The 21,684-nt window shown below is 43.5% G+C and overlaps 1 protein-coding gene across 1 annotated transcript in view; it reads right to left on the reverse strand.

Moving 5' to 3' along the window:
• LOC104304949 (neuronal acetylcholine receptor subunit alpha-7) overlaps positions 1-21,177 on the reverse strand; it is a 55,904-nt gene extending 34,727 nt beyond the window's left edge. The window contains exons 1-2 of the mRNA XM_009905744.2: positions 20,697-21,177; positions 2,541-2,680 (exon numbers count right to left, since the gene is read on the reverse strand). Of these exons, the coding sequence (XP_009904046.1) occupies positions 2,541-2,680; positions 20,697-20,775 (219 nt within the window). The 5' untranslated portion in view covers positions 20,776-21,177. The remainder of the gene's footprint in view (positions 1-2,540; positions 2,681-20,696) is intronic.
• Between the last annotated feature and the right edge of the window lie 507 nt (positions 21,178-21,684).

Raw genomic sequence — 21,684 nt, forward strand, 5'->3', positions numbered from 1 at the left:
CATTCTACCCCAGGCCTGTAGCATTGCATGGGGTTGTTGTGACCCCAGTACAGGACCCAGAACTTGCCCTTATTGAACTTCATCCCATTGGCCTTGGCTCATTGATACAGCCTCTGCAAAGCCTTTCAATCCTCAAGCATAACAACACTCCCACCCAACTTGGCATCATCTGCAAACTTACCGAGGGTGTATTAAATCTCTTCATCAAGTTTATTGATAAAGACATGGAACAGAACTGGCCCCAGTATTAGCCCTGGGAACACCATTACTAATCAACTGGATGTAACTTCATTCAACACCTCTCTTTGGGCCTGTCCACCCAACTATTTTTCTATCTAGCAGAGTGACTATCCAAACCATTAAAAGATACTTTTTCCAAGAAGATGCCATGGGACACAATGTCAAAGTTTTTTACTAAAGTCCAGGTTGACTAGATCCAAAGCCTACCCCTCATCCATTGAGTGGGTTAACTGGTCATAGAAGAAGACCAAATTAACCAAGCAGGACCTGCATTTCACAAACCTATGCTGACTGGACACGATCACCTGGTTGCTCTGAATGTGGTGCATAGTGGTATGCAAGATGCTCTGCTTGATAGCCTTTCCCAGTGCTGAGGTCAGCCTGACAGATCTGTAGTTCCCCCGATTCTCCTTCCAGCCCTTCTTATAGGTAGATACCACCTTTTCTCCTGTCAGCTGCACGTCCCTAGTTCACAAGAACTGCTGAGGAATGATGGAAAGTGGCTTGACGAGCACCTCCACCAGCTCCCTCAGTACTCTTGTGGATCCCATCCAGACCCATAGATTTGTGTAGGTCAAATTGGTTTAGTAGGTTGCTAACCATTTCCTCTTGGATTATGGGTGTTTCATTCAGTTCCCAGTCTGTCTTCCACTTTAGGCAGCTGAGTAGCCAGAAAACAACAAATCCTACTCCTAAAGACTGAGGCAGGAAAGGCATTAAGTACCTCAGCCTTTTCATCAGTGTTCACTATGTTTGCCTTTGCATTCAATAAGAGATGGAGATTAAGGTTACCTCTTTCCTATTGTGGACAATCAAAAGGAAAGACTGGAATTAAATTAATTGTAAAAGACATTGGCATAATATATGTTTTCATATATGAATGTGAAACACAACTGAAAAAAGGCTTTGTATGACTCCTGACTGTCTGACATTGAAAATGTACAGTCATAGCTCTAAGACTCAAGATTCCCTTTGATACCCCCAACTTTCAAATTACTGCAAGAAAATACCATTAGAAAAATCACTGGAGCAAGGTCTTTCAAGCTAAAACACTCCTACTAGACCCATAATTGCTTTCTGTATTTTACCTGACATTAGCTGTAAGATTTTACTTGACATTAGCTGTAAGAGCTGTGCTCTTTCGTTCATTAAGAGGACTGTGAGCTCCTGCCATGAATAAGTGACTTCAGCTGAGACTACTGATCTCCTGTCTCTTCCAGCTCAATGCAGTTGCTAACACGTCAAAAAAGAAAGCTGCTTGCCCTGCCCAAGTGGCTGCTGCCTGCCTCCAGGACCAGCACAGCTGGGTAGACCACCACTCATATGGTACAGAAGTGGACAGCTAGATTTTCAGGGTCCTGCTTACACTTCCAGAGAGAGCCTCAGGTGCACTATGCATTTTCAGAAAGACCATGAGTGATTTATTAAGTTTAAATATTTGAGGCATTTGCCAAATTGTTTTGCAACCACACAAAGTTCTGCACATCTCTTTATTCCTTGCCTCCTCCATGTCAGTGGTGGTGTACTGGAAACCAGCCCTTAATACTGACTATGTAAAGAAAAAATGAAAGGACCACCAACATATTCACAGTATTTTATGTGTTAACAGGAAAAGTGGACAGCATTGTTCTTCTGGCTTATTTCTTCCACCTGAATGAAATAAATTCTCTCCATATAGCAAGGTTTATCGTAAAGAACCATCTTCATTTTGGAAAAGGGACTTGCATTATTGTGTGAAAATTTTCTATGGGTCAGATCTCCAATTCTGAAAAAGAAAATGTTGCAATCAAGACAGAAGGCCATGGCTCTGTGTTTTGCTTCTATGTATTTCTAATCCCCTCTTAAGAGAGTGCCTTCAGCTGCAGTGTATGGTAAAGACACAATGAGAGAAGACGTCAATTCCATTATAACGTCTGACCAAAAAAGTGCCAGTTTTGAATACTGCACGTGGTCTTCAGTTACTGCATCCTGCATAGCTCTGAGAAGAATGTATCATTAATCATTTATACTAACACACAGTTCCACAGTTATTGCCTTTTGTTTTTTTTAAAAACAACTGGGGAAAATACATAATTAATCTTCTTGCAGTCCACATTGTACCAGAGATGGCTGTGCTTTTAGGTGGCTGTTCACTTCTCCAAAGTGCCAAAACATGTACTGCAGCATCTAGGCAGGACACTTAACCAAAGATGGTCTGCTTTCATCTTGGATAGCCTGATGAAGAGGATTAGTATAGTCTGAAAGATCAGTTTTGCTATGTTGAATAGGTGCTGTAGGGAACAGAATTGCAAGTAACTTACCACATCTATTATCTGCAGCAGAGAAAGTTGGAGCTCTACTACAAGGGGCTGGGAGTCATTCACCACTGGCCGTTCAAGACGATTGTAGTTTCTCAGCAGTTCTCGGTACAAGCGTCTTTGGCTTTCACCCTGCTGAGAGACTAGGGGAAAAGAAAGAAGGCACAGTTCATTGTGGCCAGTCATACTGCTCCCCTTGTTTGTTTGTTGAAATGCCCTTCTTAATAGCTTTGTAATTTGAAGGCAGTTCCTCCCAAAGCCTTCCATCAGTGTGGCAAACATATCTTTTCTGCACGTGTGACAGATGAGCTCTGAAAAAAACACAAACATCTACTAGCTCTCTTAACTCATTACTAACACAGAAATCACAGAACAGCCTTTGGGGCTCTGAGCATGAGCTCTTTCCTTGGCACCCTTCCCACCAATCATCAGTGGTGATGCAGCTCCAACATCAGAAGACAACTTTCTGAAAGACAGTCAAGAGAGGTTTTATTTTCTTCTTAACTGCTAGAGACTGGCTGCTGTAAGCTAGAGCTGGTGTTACTTGGACATACTGTGTGTTGGCCCAGCATAATTAACAGGTATTATTTCTCAAGACTTATGTATCAAGACCTTTTCTGTGCTCAGGAGACAATAACAAGCATTCTTCATATTCTCTTCCATTTTGTGTGGCAAACTTTCCAGGCTTTAGGCTACTTCTCTTGCCTTTTTACTTTCCGATGGCAGCACACTTTGTTAACAACTAGCAAGGTGGTGGTATGAAGGCTAGATATATGATGTGTACAATGACATGGAATTTCTGATGTCACTTGCTTAATTCAGCTTCCACTGGAAACAGGCTCCATATAGAAGATGTCATGAAAACATATGAGTATGTTAAAGACTAGCAGAATTTCAGTCTATGCCTAAATTACCAGATGTTCCTGTTGCCCATCTTTGGGGTGGGTGTGGAGAGCACCCTTCTAACCTGTATGACCAAGTTTCCCTGACACAACAACCATGGATGGGGCAGAGTAGAAGCAACGCTTTGGGTCTCTTCCTGTAGGAATCTAAGCATTTTGCTAAGATACATTGCTCAGAAGCTTGAGACCTCCAAAAAAGAATAGGGGTTGGTCCTCTGGCCTGTGGCAGCCTGAGGTCTACATAATAGCTGCATCTAACAAAGTGATGGTCATGAGCCAGGCCAGTCCTGTCAGCATGTGAGCATATTCCCTGGACTGTAGAAAGCCCGACCCTGCCAGGCAGGCCGTCTGCACTATCAAATTATTACTACTTCGGACTGAAGCATTTTTTATCCACCGCAGCTCCTGGTCTCTCTGTGTTACTTGTTTTAATTCCTGCTCAGACTTCTGCACGTGAGATCAGAACTCCTTTCACATAGGTCATGATGAATATATTTTGGACCATGCAAACAAACTGTAATAACCAGTTCTGTCTTCCCCAGACTCTCACTGTGCTCATCAAGCCTTTCTAGTATGGAACAAGCTTCATTCCGACACAGCAGCCATGCCCTTTAAAGCTAATAATTAATGTAGCTTTTAAAGAGTTTACAAATTGGTTTAATCTGTGCTCTCTTCAGTTTTCCTGATACTAAAGGGAGTTTTTTAGCTTTCCCATATGGCAGTGCCTGGTCAACAAGAAGGAAGAGTATTTTTGTTTATTTTGTTAAGTTACATCAACACATCATCTTCATGGGCCCTCTCTGTTCTTCCACCACACATTATGTGCCTATGGGGATCCAGAGGTGCAGATGCTGTAAGAGCTGCTCCAATAGCTCTTGATGACACATCAATATTGGATGCTGCGCTTTCATTGCTGGCAAGCAAAAACTTTGGCTGCAGGATTTCTCCTTCACCAACTTAAGCAGGTTTCCCTGCAAGACAGTGATTTAGGTCCTCTGTTAGGGCCTTAGAGCTTGCTTTCCAGTGTCTTGGCAGACTCCAATTCCCTTGTTAGGTCCTTCTGTGGAAAGGAAACCAGTGAAAATCGCTACACATTTTTCTATGGAAAAAAGGCACAGTGCCTTGAGCAAATTTGCATCTTTTCACACACCTGCCCAGTTTGAAGTATTTAAATAATATTTGCCTTTAACCTTCCTTTTAAGCTGTTTACCTCAGCTTCTATAAGAAAATGCTTTTCACCAGAGTCTGGCAGCCAGCTGGGCTGCTAGACCGCCCTGCTACCATTGTTATGATGCATCAAAGAAGCCTTCCATTAAGAGAGGCCTGTCCTTGGAGAAACCTGACCATAACCTGTGTGCTGTGTGCTTCAGAAGGCTGGTTTTGAATTGTGTGCTCCAACCACACTGAAGCCAGGGCCCTGTGTTTGTTAAACTTCATGAGCTGAAGGAGCCCGGAGATGCAATTTTGCACCTGGATTTCCATCTTCTCTTCACATCTTTCTCCCTTCTGTAATGTGATCCTATTACTTCGCAACCTCTTGTATCTGAAATGTTAACACAGCCTCAGCTGATTTATTTTTAAACCTGCTGTGTTAACACTGGTGACCACGTTTCTGTGATGGATGATCTTGCTTACAAAACTACCCAGATTCAGCAGCAGAAGAGTCTTTGAGTGTCCTGTGGCAATTCTTGGTATCACAAAGACCTGGATAATCTAATCACACTGCCAATCTCTCTGCTACAGCTGCTTTGGAAAAGGAGCTAAGGTGGGTGACAAGTCAGACTTGCGTGTCCATACACTTTTTCTTTAAAATAGAATCTTTGAATACTTTTTATTTTATCCTCCAGAGAGATTTATGGGTTTTTCCCCACTAATGCTTGTGCTAATGCATTGTGACACTACATTTCAGTGTCCTAAATGGAATGTTTGCTGGTGATGGAGAAGTCTGGATCTCTCAGAATTCGTAGTAGACTAAGCTTTACCACTGCCTACACAGTAGGACATTGTTTACACCAATGTATGCCAGTACACAGTCACAGAAATCTAACCAAAAACAGTGGCACTCTTTCATTTTTTAAATGAGGCTCAAAGCTAGATGTCAATATTTAAGTTTTCCAGGGTAATTTCCCAGACTTACATGCCTATGTATGCTGCAGGAAACTACAAGTAATTAGTAAAGGGCATGATAATTTTCTAGATAAATGATCTCTGAGGAACAGAGAGCCTCTTATGTCCTGCTACCTCAAGCAGTGTCCCCATTGTTCTGAACCATCTTTGAAGCAGTAGGGAAACAAAAAGCTGAATGAAGTTTGAAGGAAGAGCAGTGTATGATGTTTATCTCAAGTTTAGCAAGACTTCTGACACCATCTCTGAGAGCAGCTTCACAGACATTTGCTGTGCTTTGCACATTAGATAGGCAAACAGTGAACTGTTTGCCTATCTAATGACTGAAAAGTGGCTGAACTGCTCAGGCTCAGAGGATGGTAATTAGTAGCACCATGTCCGGATGACGGCCAGCCAGTGGTGGCCAGTAGCTCAAGGGAGGATCTCTTCCCCCTCTAGTGAGATCACACAGAGAGTATTGTGTCCAGTTCTGGGTTCCTCAGTTCACGAGGACAGGGATATACTACGCAGAGAGAGAAAAAGAGAAGGAGAAAGAGAAAAATAAAGAGAAAAGGAAAAGGAACCTCATAAAAACTAGTAAACCCCTACCCCTTCCTTTTGTGCTGTATATTGTTGCATTGGTTGCACTAGTTTGTTCATTTAAAATTTTACCTGACCCATTGAAGAGATACAGACCTCTAGGCATACAGCTGCAGAATGACAATAAACCTCTTTACACTTTCTCTACTCGAGTGGAATCCTCTGGGCAAGAAACTGTTTGGGCTGGAGTCTGTTCAGTGTTGCCTGGGAGGAATGGGTGTCAGAGCTGCAGCTAGCTCTAGCTAAGCTATTCATCTACTATCCCACCTTCCCTAGGAGCTGTGAAGCTAGGTCACACCTTGGCTGGTTGAGAATTCTGCTCTGTTTTGTATGCAGAGATACCTGAACTACAAGCAAGAGTTCAGCCCTTGCCATCTCCCTGAGTTTTCTCCAAGTGGTCCAACTGAGTGTCCCCCATGTGGGCCAACTTCTGATTTGCTGTGCGCAGTAAAGAATAAATAATGATATATTAACAATAGGGTGTTGTAAGAATATGAATTTCCATGAGGTTTTCAGCCACAGTACCTGTAGTTACTGACCATCCCACATGTGGTTCATACTGTTCTCTGGTTTTATGTTTATAATATTAAAAACTTTTTTAGAAGGCCAGTTGCTAACTAAATATTTTCCAGCTGTTGCTCATTTCTTTTGGTGGAGACCTGGGCGTTACATGCAAGTTGTTACTTTATTCATATTCATACAAGATTATGGGAGTTATTGGTACATAAATGTCCAGTGGTTTTCAGACCAAATATAATAAGCTTTCCATATCATTTTATATATCACACATGCATTCTAACGTGTCTCTGAATTACAAAATATTACTTTTTTTACATAATTCCCTACAATCATTTGCATAAACTATTTGCAAAGTACTCTAAGTTACAATCAACAGGCTATTCCTGGTCCATCACATTGTTGTTTTTGAATGTTTTTATTTTTAAGTACAGAAATTTTTAAATATTTTGTCCCTCAGTGCAAGAAGAACAGGGAACTGCTTGACAGCAGTACAGTGCAGAGCCACAAAGATGATTAAGGGAGTGGAACATCTTCCTTATGAGGGTAGGCTGAGGGAGCTGGGTCTCTTTAGTTTAGAGAAGAGGAGACTGAGGGGCGACCTCACTAATGTTTGTAAATATTTGAAGGGTGGATGTCAGGAGGACAGTGCCAGGCTCTTGTCAGCGATGTCTAGTGACAGGACAAGGGGTGATGGGTGCAAGCTGGAGCAGAGGAGGTTCCACAAAAATGTAAGGAAAAACTTTTTCACTGTGAGGGTGACAGAACCAGTACCAGAAGAGGCTGCTCAGAGAGGTTGAGGAGTCTCTTGTCTGGAGATATTCAAAACCTGTCTAGATGTGTTCCTGTGTGACCTACTCTAGGTGATCCTGCTCTGGCAGACCACTTGAACTTGATGATCTTTTGAAGTCCCTTCCAGCTCCTAACATTCTGTGATTCTGTGACATTTCATACAAGATCCTAAACGGCCGCAGTACCGTGATTGTTCTATGTATTTACTGTCCTTGCACCTTCTGCAGGTATTTCACAACTTCTATGTAATTTTTTTCTCTCTGTATTGTTACTTTGTAACTGTTTGCTTGTTTTGCTGTTTGGTAAGAGTGGTGCTCTGCCGTTTTTGAAACAAACGAAAAAACATTGCCATTATAATGAGAGGTATTGTCATATTTTGTTGCATAATGACTGTGTGCAATCTTTTTGTAATGGAGACATTCAAAGAGCAAAAAGCCATTAGTAAAATGTATGGGCATAAGAGTTAAACCCTAGAATTCCCAAGTATTTTCCTGACAGCTGCAAACTGTTCTGCCCCAGCTTCTCTGCGACAATTTCTTTTCTTTTCTTTTCAGTTTAGCGCTGTAATTTTGCAGGGATTTTTAGCATCCAGATTTGGAATGGCAACAGTATATACAACAATGTGGCATGATCTAGAGCTTTGGTAACTATAAAAAACCACTCACCTTATTTTGTATACTTTGCAGAGTCCTGAGAATGTAAAGTATGTCACTGCCATATGTCGCTTAATCCCCAGAGATAGAAACATGTCCTATCTGCTTTTGTTCTTATGTGCAATGTTGTTGCTTTAATCTGTGGCTGCAGATGCATTATTTCTTTTAATGTCCTTTGATTTAAACTGTGTGCCATGACACCTTCAGGGAAGAGTACTCACACAAGAAACAATGGAATCACATCAGCTGCCTCAGCCCTGTGTGTATGAGTGTGCACATGTTGTGTATTTGAATGCCTCATTCATTTAAACCCTCTTTTTAATCTACTTCCCTTCTGGGTAATATTTGTCTTTAATCTTTGTCTCTCGCTATGCAGATTGTTTCTGCATCTTACACACACAAAAAACAAACAAACAAAAACAAACAAACAAACAAAAAAACCACCAAAAACCAAAACAGAGGAATGTGAGAAATGCCATGCTTTCCTAGGCAAAAAATCTTCCTGGTATTGGTAATTTCTGTTCTTTCACAGCAGATACAAGGACTCACAGCATAGATGTGTATTAAAGGGTATGCTAGGAAAGGTTTTATATCAAAGATTTTAGGCACATGACAACATGCTAAAAAGAGAATATAGGCCATTACATAATGAAAGGATGGGATTATATTTTTGTTCCTGCTGGCTTGATCCAGATGTTTTGAAGTCTGAGATATATATGTGAGGTGAAGAGACACAGTTTAAGACATAAACAGTGGGATACCTCTCAAATGTAGGATAGTTATCCAAACTGTCTTACTGTTTCAGGTCAGAAATAGAAATGGCTACAGGCAGAAAGTGAAAAAAAAGCTATTATTTCAGTGCAATGCTAGTTTCCATTAGCTCCATGTAAAATAACTGTAAACACTATAATCCCAGCTGTGGAGAGAGCACAGGAGGAGAGAGCTGGAGGAGTGGTGAAGAGGGGAATTCTCCTTACTAGATATGCTTCAGAGAGCGATAGCCTTCTGAAGATGACGCTTGACAGCCATTTTGAGATGTAGAGGGAGGAATAGTAATGGAAGTCAATGGGAATAAACAAGATCCTATGACTGAGAGACTGGTGCTATGGTCATTCATGTATTAATGTGGGCTTCAGGACTTCTCACTCCCACCAGCTTGCAGACCAGTTTGTCACATACCTTCACCTCTACATGTTTTAGCAACCAAACCAGTAAACCGAGGGAAAGCCCTTCTTGGGAAAGCACTATGAACTTCACAAGCCAAGTGCTGTCAGTGAAGTAGCCATGGAGAATATTCACAGACTCTGAAAAGGGTCACAGTGAATCTGCATCTCTCCATCAAAAGTCCATTAAACACCATAACGTGCACATAGGGAGACCTCAGACCTGGGATAGTCATATGAGATCAGAAAGGTGTAATAATGAGTTCAGTGGAAACAGATAGGCCAGTCTGGTTAGGACTGAGAGGATGATTAAATAAGAATAAGGTTCTTTTCCTAGTCCCGGTGCAGAAAATAACAGTGATAAAGGCTGCAATTAATTTTTCAGTTTACTGCACAACACAGTTCTTCAGGTTCCACTTCTCACCCTGAAAATATCACAATCTAATTAGAAAGAAGCCCACATCAGGGTCATCAGGACCATGAAAGTGAAGAAGACAAGTTAACTTTCCAGGAAGAAAAATGTAAGTGATTTTGTCCCCAAGATATCAAGAGAGTAAAAATTAAACCCCAGGTTTAGTTCTTGCAGGCAGTACTCCCTCGCCACAGACATGCCTTTTCTAGGCAGAAAGAGCTTGGTCTTTTATTTTGTAGTTGAGAGAAGTATCTTCCCTTAAAACTATGGCCTCTGTTTTTACTCAAGTAGTGGTGACATGTTTGGGGTTGGAAAGAACCTTTAAAGATAACTACTCAAACCCTCATAAGGTGATGCAGGGGCACCTTTAACTAGAGTAGGTTGCTCAGACCCCTGTCCAACCTGACCTTAGATGTTTCTAGGGATGGGGCCTCTACCACCTCTCTGGACAAGCTGTTTCACTGTTTCACCACCATTATCGTAAAAACATTCTTCTTTACATCAAGTCTAAATTTAATCTTTTAGTTTACAACCATTATGCTTTGTTCTGTCACAACAGGCCCTGCTAAGAACACTCTCTTGTAAACTCCATTTAAGGGCTAAAAGGCTGCAATAAGGTTTCCGTGGAGCCTCCTCTTCTCATTTACTGTTCTTTAACTTTTCCAAGCAATGCAGAGGACAGGTTGAAGTGTCACAGACATTGTGGAAAAGAACAACCCAGTGCAGCCAAAGATGTTGCAGTGATTCTTTTCCCCAAAGATATTGCAGCAGTTATGATCCCATTGTCTAGTTTCCTGAACAATGAAGTTCTGTCTTGCCAGCCTGCCAGCTGTACTTGCACTGCAATTCTGAGCAGCAAAGGTACAAGGTCCTGAGGATGCAATCGGCAAGGCTAGTGATGGTCATTCCTGCCTTCTTCCCACAATGCTCAAGCCTCACTGGAAGGTACAGGCAAGGCACAAATGTTCAAAGTGAACATGGGATTTGGGAATGCTTTAAAAAATATACATTTGTGTGTTTGGCCAATATCAAAAATTCAAATACTGGATAATGTCCAACATGGTGTTAGGCCCTGTGAGAGTAATATGGGCTACCTTGATGGAAATTTTGACTGCATCTTGAATGGCCCCTTATTTGTCCTCCTTTTCAGTGCTTAGTATCTGAACTGGAAAACATAAAGATACGTTTTCCCAAATCTGAAATGGTTTCCCACTTGGGAAGAAAAACTTAAAACATCTATAGACAAGACTCATCACTGTTTTAAACAGCACTGCTGAGCTTTCACTAGGCTAGGCTAAAGCTGCTGCTTGCCTATGTGAAAGATGCTGGGCTGCTAGCTCGCTGGTGACAGCAGAAGTGGCTGCTTATCAAGGGAAAGAAGTCTGAGGCTTTGGTGGTTGAGGTCTTCAAAGGCAAAGGATGTTCTAAATAGAGACATAAAAATTCACAGCAAGGAGTCTGAATATATTCCACACTGAAGACAAAGGTACTTCTAATACTGTGTTGATGAGATAAATGGCTGGATCTGTGCAAATCAGATATGAGACCAATCAAGCACGATCTGTGGAGATTTAACCAGAAGACTTGAAACAGTAAGAAATGCTTTGTTTAGGCTGATTCAGACCAGAGTTGCTTATGTGCATCTGAAGTGGCTGAGCATGGTGTGTATCAGGAAGTTTTTTTTCTCTGAATGTCAAAAAGTGTGAGCATTGATTAGCCTGATTGATTAGCTAGAAGCTATAGTCTCTTCCTCAGGTACAAACCTCAAGTCCTGATACTGTTTGGATCAGTATGGATATGAAATATGTGGGTGTCCTCGATACACCTGGCCAGTCAAGCCTGCATTGGTGATATCACTGATTCTAAGAGCAGAAATGAACTACAGTAAAAATTAGGTACTTCTAGAGAATGATGATCTGGGAAGCCTGATTTCATCTTAGCTTTGTTGTTTTAAAACTACACCATCTTCAATTTAATGCTCCTGAATGACATGCAAACAAATCAAAATTCAAACAGAACTAATGTTCTGCAAGTCCAGGTGGACTATGATTGTCATGACACAACAGCAATGTCTGAATATGCTTGGTCTTTGAGATTAAAACTGGGCTGAAAAGCAGAAAGTGACCCTGTGGTATTTGTCTTGCCCTCTTGTGTCCTCAGCATACAAACTTCCTGAGTCTTGGCCTAAAGACAAAATAATTTGCTGACTTGGGAACAGGCCTCCTCCAGAGAAGGATGTCTCCTCCTTACCCACAGATCTGCCTCATCCGATCTATCTTTTCTTTATCACCCTGCCGTCTCGTTGTCGTTGTCGTTTTCAGGCAACACATAAGTCCATCTTGCAGTGGCAGGAGTACTGAAGTGCCTGGGCTGACACACCAATACCACATTTTTTTAATTATAAAGTAGATGGAAACTGAGGACCCTAATATCTTTTGACACTACATTAGAAAGCTTAGACCTTGCACTGCTGCAGAGTGTACGCTGCAGGATAGCTGTTTGGCTGTATTAGAAAGCCTCATCTTCTGCTTAGAACACTTCAAGCTGCCCAGCTGCCTTTTATGAATTGTGTGTAAAACCTGAATGAAAATGAGGCCAATTAGAAGCTGCTGCCCACTTACGGCTTGAAACACTCACAACTGCAAGCCATCTAACAACAACCTAATTTTTTATCTCCTCTTCTTATTGCTACAGCTGTTCAAGGTAGATTTCCATTTGGCAATAACTTTTATAAAATGAGGCAATATTCAAGGGAAGGTCACTTCTCACAACCTGCTCTGCCACTTTGCAGACTCAAGATAAGCAAGTACTTCCAAAAGAGCACAAGATGGCTAAGAACTATAGAATGTATTTTCTGCGTCATTATATGAACTCCTATTTTTGTGTTTTTGTTTCCCAAAGCAACTGACTCAGAGGTGATGAAAACACCAAGCAGCATCCTCTTCTATAGACTATATTCAACATCAGTGAGACCCACTGCATGACACAGTTAGGTCCGTTTAATAAAGTTTTCCCAGGGCAGCACAACACATACACTAACTCTGTGGAGTGAATCAAGTGGAGGCCACTGAGACAATAGGTAGCTGGAGCACAGCATGTCCTATAAGGAGAGGAAAGTGCCTTGGATCATCCTGGGGATGAGAAAACATGGGAAAATTCTTTGGTTGCATTCAGCTGCCATAAGGAATGGCTCTATGATGAAGGAGCCTGCCTTTTCTGGGAGGTCAAGAGCAACAGCACAAATCACGTACAAGCTGCATCATGGGGCACTGTCAGGGTATCAGAGGAACCTGTTTTTCTCTGAAGGGTACTGACCACAGGGCAGACTATCACCTTTGGAGATCACCCCAGTTTGATTTCCCCAATAGAAGCTACCTAACAGAGCTGTTCCTGTTCCACGAGCAGAGTTTAAACTGAGAAACCTGAAGTCTGTACAGATCACATCCTCCCTCACTTCAGCTGCCACAGACATGTATTTTCCAATTTACAATCTAGTTTTATCTCTCGGTGTGGTGGAGATCTAGGCAATCAGAGCGTCTTTACTACATAGCTACAGCTGAGCTTCAGGGAACAGAGTGTACAGTCTTGTCAGTCCAGTCTGCAAACTGGCTTTAGGCTGTTCAAGTCCTCATGCAAAATGAGATCTCTCCAAGCCTTCCCCTTCCCTCTAAGTTCTTTTTCTGTCTAAATCTATAGAATCATAGAATTATTATGAGTTGGAGAAGACCTTTTAAGATCATGAAGTCCAACCATTATCTAACACTACTAAGTCCAGTGCTAAACCATGCTCCTTAACATCACATCTATGTGCCTTTTAAACACCTCCAGGGATGGGGATTTAACCACCTCTCTGAGAAGCCTATTGCAGTACTTGAGAACCATTTCAGTGAGAAATTTTCCTAATACCCAATCTAAACCTCCCCCAGTGCAACCTGAGACCATTTCCTCTCATCCTATCACTTGTTACTAGAGAGAAAAGACCTATCTTGCTATGACCTTCTTTCACATAGTAGCAGACAGAAAGGAGGTCTCCTCTCAACCTCCTCTTCTCCAAATTAAACAACCTCAGTTCACTCCACCACTCTTCATGAGACCTGTTCTCCAGACCTTTCACCAGCTTTGTTGCCCTTCTTTGGACATGCTCCAGCAGCTCAAGGTCTTTCTTGTAGTGTGGAGCCCAACACTGGATGCAGCATTCAAGGTATAGCTTCAACAGGGATGAGTAAATCACTTCCTTGGTCCTGCTTGTCACACTATTCCTGATACAAGCCAGGACTTACATTCATCTAGTTGTTGATAAGCACTTCCAGGTCTTTCTCTGCTGGATAGATTTCCAGCCACTATTTTCCAGGCCTGTAGAACTGCATAGGGCTCTTGTGACCCTGGTGATTTCTCACAAGCTTGGGGCAGCTCTACAGTTACAGGTGTGCTGATGATAATAGAGAGCATCCTTAGAGCTATTCAAGTGAATGGTCACAGAAGATTAGCAAGTGAAAATGAAGTCTGGTTCATTAAACTGAAAAGTCAGTCTCAGCAGGTAAACATGTACAGTAGCAGGCAGTAACTCACAGGTTGATTCTATTCTATTCTATTCTATTCTATTCTATTCTATTCTATTCTATTCTATTCTATTCTATTCTATTCTATTCTATTCTATTCTATTCTATTCTATTCTATTCTATTCTATTCTATTCAACTCAACCATGGCACTAAGTGCCCCATCCAGTCTCTTTTTAAACACTTCCAGTGATGGTGACTCTACCACCTCTCTGGGCAGCCCATTCCAATGGACAATCATCCTTTCTGTGAAGAATTTCTTCCTAACATCCAGCCTAAACCTCCCCTGGCACAGCTTGAGACTGTGTCCTCTTGTTCTCACACAGGTTACCTGGGAGAAGAGACCAACCCCCACTTGGCGACAACCTCCCTTCAGGTAGCTGTAGACAGCAATAAGGACTCCCCTGAGCCTCCTCCTCACCAGGCTGAGCAATCCCATCTCCCTCAGTCTCTCCTAATAGGGCTTGTGCCCCAAACCCCTCACCAGCTTTGTTGCTCTTCTCTGGACACGTTCCAGCAACTCAACATCTTTCCTAAACTGGACACAGGACTCAAGGTGCAGCCTCACCAGTGCTGAATACAGGAGCACAATGACCTCCCTGCTCCTGCTGGCTACACTATTCCTGACGCAGGCCAGGATGCCAGTGGCCCTCTTGGCCAACTGGGCACACTGTTGGCTCATGCTCAGCCAGCTGTCAACCAGCACCCCCAGGTCCCTTTCTGTCTGGCTGCTCTCCAGCCATTCTGACCCCAGCCTGCATGGGGTTGTTGTGGCAAATGCATAGAACCCAGCACTTAGATGTGTTAAATCTCATGTCCTTGGACTCTGCCCATCTGTCCATCCTGTCAAGGTCCCTCTGCAGAGCTCTCCTACCCTCTAACAGATCAACTCCTGCCCCCAGCTTGGTGTCGTCTGCAAACTCACTGATGATAGACTCAATCCCCTCATCCAGGTCATCAATAAAGATATTGAACAGGATAGGGCCCAATACTCATCCCTGGGGCACACCACTAGTGACTGGCCTCCAGCTGAATGTGGCACCATTCACCACCACTCTCTGGGCTTGGCCCTCCAGCCAGTTCCTAAGCCAGCACAGAGTGTTGCTGTCCAAGCCATGAGCTGACATCTTGGCCAGGAGTTTGCTGTGGGGGACGGTGTCAAAAGCCTTGATGAGGTCCAGGTAGACTACATCCACAGGCCCCCCCCACATCCACCAGGTGGGTCATCTGATCATAGAAGGAGATCAGGTTGGAGAGGCAGGACCTGCTGACTGGGCCTGATCCCTTGGCCATCCTGTAAGTGCTGTGTGATTGCACTCAAGATGACCTGTTCCATAATCTTGGCTGGCACTGAGCTCAGGCTGACAGGTCTGGAATTCCCTGGCTCATCCATCCAGCCCTTCTTGTGGATGGGTACCACGCTGGCCAGATTCCAGTCTTCTGAGACCTCTTCAGTGAGCCAGGAGTGTTGAAAAATGATGGAGAGCAGCCTGTCCAGCTCATCTGCCAGCTCTCTCAGCACCCTAGGATGGATCCCATCCGGTCCCATGGACTTGTGGGGATCCAAGTGGCTAAGGAGGTCTCTAACTACTTCCTCATGGACCACAGGGGAACTATACTGCTCCCTGACTCCATCTGCCAGCTCAGGAGGCCAGCTGTCTGGAAGACAACCAACCCTGCTATTAAAAATTGAGACAAAGAAGGTGTTAAGTACCTCTGCCTTTTCCTCATCTTTAGTCATGATATTCCCCTCCATGTCCACTAAGGAGTGGATGTTGTCCTTGCCCCTCCTCTTGCCATTTATGTATTTGTAGAAGCATTTTTTGTTGTCTGTCACAGCAGTGGCCAGTCTAAGCTGTAAATGGGCCAGAGAATGACCACTGGTGTGTCAGACTGAACAGAGCAAAGAAACCACATTGTCTCACTCTTATCTGTTTGGCATGTGTGGCACTTCACTGGCCTCACTTTAAAAAAAGATACAAAAGTACAGTAATTAGGACATATAGTTTAATTGTAGACTACCAAAATGCATGTTAAACCTCCCTGGATGTTCAAACTCAGCAGCACACTTAGCTGAATGCAATGCTCCTCAAAGAGGCTAGGTGCCCATGTAGTCACTGGGTCATGTTTCTCAGGATAAGAACTACCTTGCAGGGTCATCTGCACCATCGGTCCCAGGCTAGAGAAATGAGAAGGGAGTGGGTGTGATTTCTTCCTTCCAATTTCTCCCTGGGCAGGGTTTTCAGGTCTCTCCACCTGATGTGGTTATATAGTTGCTTCTATCATCTGAGTGCTCCTCCAAGGATTACACCTGGCCTGGAAGGCATGTGTGTCTCTGTGATGTTTCAGTGGAGACTGAAGGAGGCTTAAAATCAGTTTTCTGATTTTCCCTAGGGCCTGTGCCTCAATAAAGCATCACTAGCTCCAGGGCTGCAATGATGAATTACATGTCTATCAGGGCTCCTAGCAGTAGTGCTAGCAGACTCAAGTTGAAGAAAAAGTTGTAGAAAGGAGTGGGAAAAAATGACCATGTTCTTCACCTTTGGTTTTGTTTTGTTGTGGTTTGATTTTTAACCTCATCTTTGCCAAAACTTTCCTGTCAAACAGTCCTACAAGAGATCTTCAGTAGTTGAGAAACTGTTGAGACCCAGGACAGCTGGTCAGGATCATTTTCTCTGTGCCCAGGATCAAGGTATACCCACAAAGAGGAAAGCAGGAAAGAATGTTAGGAGGCCTGCCTGGATGAGCAAGGAGCTCCTGGACACACTGTCACAGAAAAAGAAACTCTACAAGGAGTGGAAGAAAGGAGAGCTGGAATGGGGGCATATAAGGAAGCTGCCTGAGCAGCAAGAGACCTGGTTAGGAAAGCCAAAGCTCAGTTAAAATTAAATCTATCCAGGGAGATCAAGGGGAACAGTAAACATTTCTACAGGTAAATTAATGGTAAAAAGAAGCCTAGGGAAGGTGTGAGCCCCCTCAGAAAGGAAACAGGTGAGCTGGTGACAAGTGACATGGAGAAGGCTGAGGTTCACAATGACTTCTTTACCTCAGTCTTCATTGGCAAGGGCTCCAGCCACACTCCCAGAATAATGGAAGATAACAGCAGGTGCTGGAAGAAGGAACTGCCCATTGTGAGTGAAGATCAGGTTTGTGACCATCTGAAGAACCTGAAAGTGTTCAAGTCCATGGGACCTGATGGGATACACCCATGGGTGTTGAGGGAACTGGTGGATGAGGTTGCTAAACCACTCTATTATATTCCAAAAGTCATGGCAGGCCAGGGAGGTCCCCACTGACTGGAAAAGGGGAAACATAACCCTCATTTTCAAAAAGGGAAAGAAGGATGACCCAGGGAACTATAGGCCAGTCAGCTTCACCTCTGTGCCTGGTAAGATCATGGAGCAGATCCTCCTGGAGGCACTGCTGAGGCAGAATAACAAAGAGGTGATTGAGCACTATCAGCATGGCTTCACCAAGGGCAAATCCTGCCTGACAAACCTGGTGGTATTCTATGGCAAGGTCACAACATTAACAGAGGAAGGCAAAGCAACTGACATCATTTTCCTGGACCTGAGCAAAGCCTTTGACCCTGTCCTGCACCACATCCTGGTCTCCAGGCTGCTGCAGTAAGGGTTTGATGGGTAGACCATTCAGTGGATAAAGAACTGGCTTGATGGCCACACCCAAAGGATGGCTGTCAATGGGCCCATGTCCAAGTGGAGGCCAGTGACAAGTGGAGTCCCTCAGGGATCAGTCCTGGGACCAGTCTTGTTTAACATCTTTGCTGGCGACATGGACAGTGGCATTGAGTGCACCCTCAGCAGGTTTGCTGATGACACCAAGCTGTGTGGTGCAGCAGATACATTGGAGGGAAGGGATGGCATCCAGAAGGACCTTGACAGGCTGGAGAGCTGGGCTCATGAGAAGCTCCTGAGGTTCAACAAAACCCAATGCAAGGTCCTGCATCTGGGCCGGGGCAATCCCAGGCACCAATATAGGCTGGGCAGTGACTGACTGGGGAGCAGTCCTGAAGAAAAGGACTTGGGGGTGCTGGTGGATGAGAAGCTCAACATGAGCCAGCAGTGTGCACTTGCAGCCCAGAAAGCCAATCCCATCCTGAGCTGCATCAAGAGAAGCATAGCCAGCAGGTTGAGGGAGGGGATTCTTCCAGTCTGTTCCACTCTGGTGTGACTCCACCTGGAGTACTGTGTCCAGTTCTGGAGCCCCTGTTAGAGGAAGGATCTGGATGTGCTGGCACGTGTCCAGAGAAGGGCCATGAGGATGACCAGAGGGCTGGAGCACCTCTCCTATGGGGATATATTGAGAGGGTTGGGGATATTCAGTCTGGAGAAGAAAAGTCTTTGAGGAGACCTTATTGTGGCCTTCCAGTATCTGAAGGTGGCCTACAAGAAAGCTGGTGAGGGATTTTTTAAGGTGTCAGGTAGTGACAGGACTAGGGGGCATGGGAAAAAAAGAGAAATGGGTAGATTCAAATTGGATGTTAGGAAGAAGTTCTTCCCCATGAGGGTGGTGAGACACTGGAACAGGTTGCCCAGGGGTGTGGTGGAAGCCTCATCCCTGGACGATTTTAAAGCGAGGCTGAATGTGGATTTGGGCAATCTGATCTAGTGTGAGGTGTCCCTGCCCATTACATGAGGTTTAGAACCTGATGATCCTTGAGGTCTCTTCCAACCCTAACAATTTTATGATTCTGTGATTTGGCACTATGAGAGACTGTGGTGATAGTAATGATCGACTTGCTATGACATCCATGTGCATGCATTGAGAAACCTGGAAATATTCATTAGCAGCTTTCTGTTAAAAGTCCTCTCCTCTCCGAACCTCTCCTCTCCGAACCTCTCCTCTCCGAACCTCTCCTCTCCTCTCCGAACCTCTCCTCTTCTCTCTCTTTACTCAGAGGCTCACTTTATTCTGCTTTAGCAGTTGACTGTAAAAGTGTGTACTTGTATGCTGCTAGTAAAAGCACCTAACAAAATATCCTCCAAATGATGTATAAAAGCAGTTTGTACCTTCATGTGCCACTCAGAGAAATTAAGCATCCCCACCGATGAATAACGAAAACTCTGTACTTGTAAAAACAATGTTTACACAATACACAACAGCTCAAACTGGGACTGGACTCAGTGGATCATGTTACAGCTAGATGCCATCACCTGCCTGCTCTCTCACCTCTTGAAGTAGCACAGAGCTCTCTTACAAAAAGATAGCAAGATCCTCAAATTAGCAAGATGGGGAAATATTCTTCTGCAATACCATTGCTACCTTGGGCAGCTGAAATGCAGAGCTGTAGTAATGAATCACATGGATTTTTGCGGATTCAGAAAAAAATAGGGAGGAATTATCTGCATGGTAACAATAATCCACTCTCCCATGCCTCTGTGCTTCTGAAATATGTGCACCACTTCCCCTGCCTTAAAATGGCAACCCTTCTTTCTCTATGCATAAACTGTGAGTAAAATGCATGGCCTCTCACACTTGGAATTTTCATAGTTGCTGCAGCAAGGTTTCAGCTGTTAGGGAGCAATAAAAGCACATTTTGTGTGGAATCCTGAACAACTTTCAGGATCGTGGCTATTCCTGCCTCCCTTCCAATGCAAAAATTCTTTATTGTTTGCTTTGCAATCCTCCATGCTTTGGAGGAATTGCACAGTTCCTACTTGTGTCTGTAACATGCTGAAACTTCAGAAGATATTTTGGTCTCAGGTAACCCCTTAGACTACAGAAGCCCGTTATTATTTTCATTAGATATTTCCAATTTATAGCCATCGCTGCTGAAGGATTCCTCATTAACATAACTATCAGTCAGAAAAGGAAAAAAAAAATCAGAACTATTAAAGGTATGTATCCATGCAGATATAAATCTTCCCAGATGATGCATAGAAAATGATCAGCTAAGAATTTTCTTTAGGTCATTTTTCTTGTAGAACAGCATCATTTCACCATTACACCTACACAGTTCTCACAGCCACTCTGCCTAGCCTGAAGTTATAATTTACCATTCCCCCAAGAAAGCATGGATAGGTCAAATTTTTAAAGGAGAGCAAGAACATATTTCCTCTGGAAACACAAACATTTCAATTAATTTCTAAAAGTGAAAATTACTCACTTCTCATTTAAAAAGCCCTATATCTTTTCCTTTCCTAGAAGATGCCCAGCCCTGTGGGATCTACAAACTTACACAAATTGATTACAGAACTCAGTGGCAGCGGCACTGGACTTGAACAAAGTTTACACTACAAGCACATACAAGTCCTTCTGAAAACAGAGTTGGGGTAGGATGTGGCTAGTGGTTAGAAAAATAGAAAAAAGATAGAATAAAACAAAGTAAAATAAAATAAAAATAATATAGAACAAAGTTAAATTTCATTAGATTAATTAAATTAATTTTAAAACAAGCAAACAACCCAAACACAAAACTGGACAACCATAGATGAGCTTACCTTTAAAGACAGAAAGGAACAAGGATGCCCAAAGACATAGTCCAGAATAAATAAATCCCAAGCACTTTTCTGTAAGCATTTTCAAAATAGGCTGGCTATCCTTTCTGAGCAGAGGGAGCAGAGGGTGAAAGGGGATGAAGTCTTGGAGACAGCCTGCAATGACTGATAGATTTGGCAATTACAGTAATAAGACATCAAACCAGCTTCCCACCAGGAAAGAGAAGTTCATTTGTTCGTGTGCTTCTCCTGTCCCCAGGAGCCAAATCAGCTCAGTTCTGGGTCAGTAAGTCGAAACACAAAAGGTCTGGTTGCTTTGCTTGGGACTCACATTCTCAGGCACTCTGAGACTTTTCATGGTCAGAAGCAAATGCTACTGACCTCCGCACAGCTGTGTGTGCAGTGCAAGGAGGGGGAGTGTGCTGCCTGGGAGATGCTTTCCACATCTCCACAGATTGCACCTAGCTTGAGCCAGCACGTCTGCAGCACTTTCAGTGCTTGCACTCGAGTGCCTCTAGAGCTGTTTCCCAGCAAAAGGAGTTTATGTCCCTCTTTGCTCTATCAGCTGCCCATGCAAACAGCAGCAAGCATCTGTGACACGATCCATCTGTCATCAACCAGCCCTTGCTCCCAGCAGAAGCACAGGGGGGAAATGCAATAGTGTAGAAACTGGGGAAGGTGAAACTAGCTACCCTCCTATCATTTTTGATGCACTAGTTCCTGCAACCACTTCCCCCAGATGCAAGGAACTGACCTGAGTGTTCTCCTTCCCAGCACCCACTGCTGCTGGCTCCCCACTTGGCTCCCCTGGAACAGCTCTACCTTCCCAATTCGTTTTACTCACAGGCAAAGGCAAGGCAAGGCAAGGCACAGGTTTGAATACACTTCATCACATTCATCATTTGGCCCATTTTTTACTGTCTGCACACTCACCACTTTCTCTTTCACTGAACACAACCATAGAACTTTGCTGAACTTCCTGGGGCTTCTG

The sequence above is a fragment of the Dryobates pubescens genome, chromosome Z, assembly GCF_014839835.1.
Source record: "Dryobates pubescens isolate bDryPub1 chromosome Z, bDryPub1.pri, whole genome shotgun sequence".
Lineage (NCBI taxonomy): Eukaryota > Metazoa > Chordata > Aves > Piciformes > Picidae > Dryobates > Dryobates pubescens.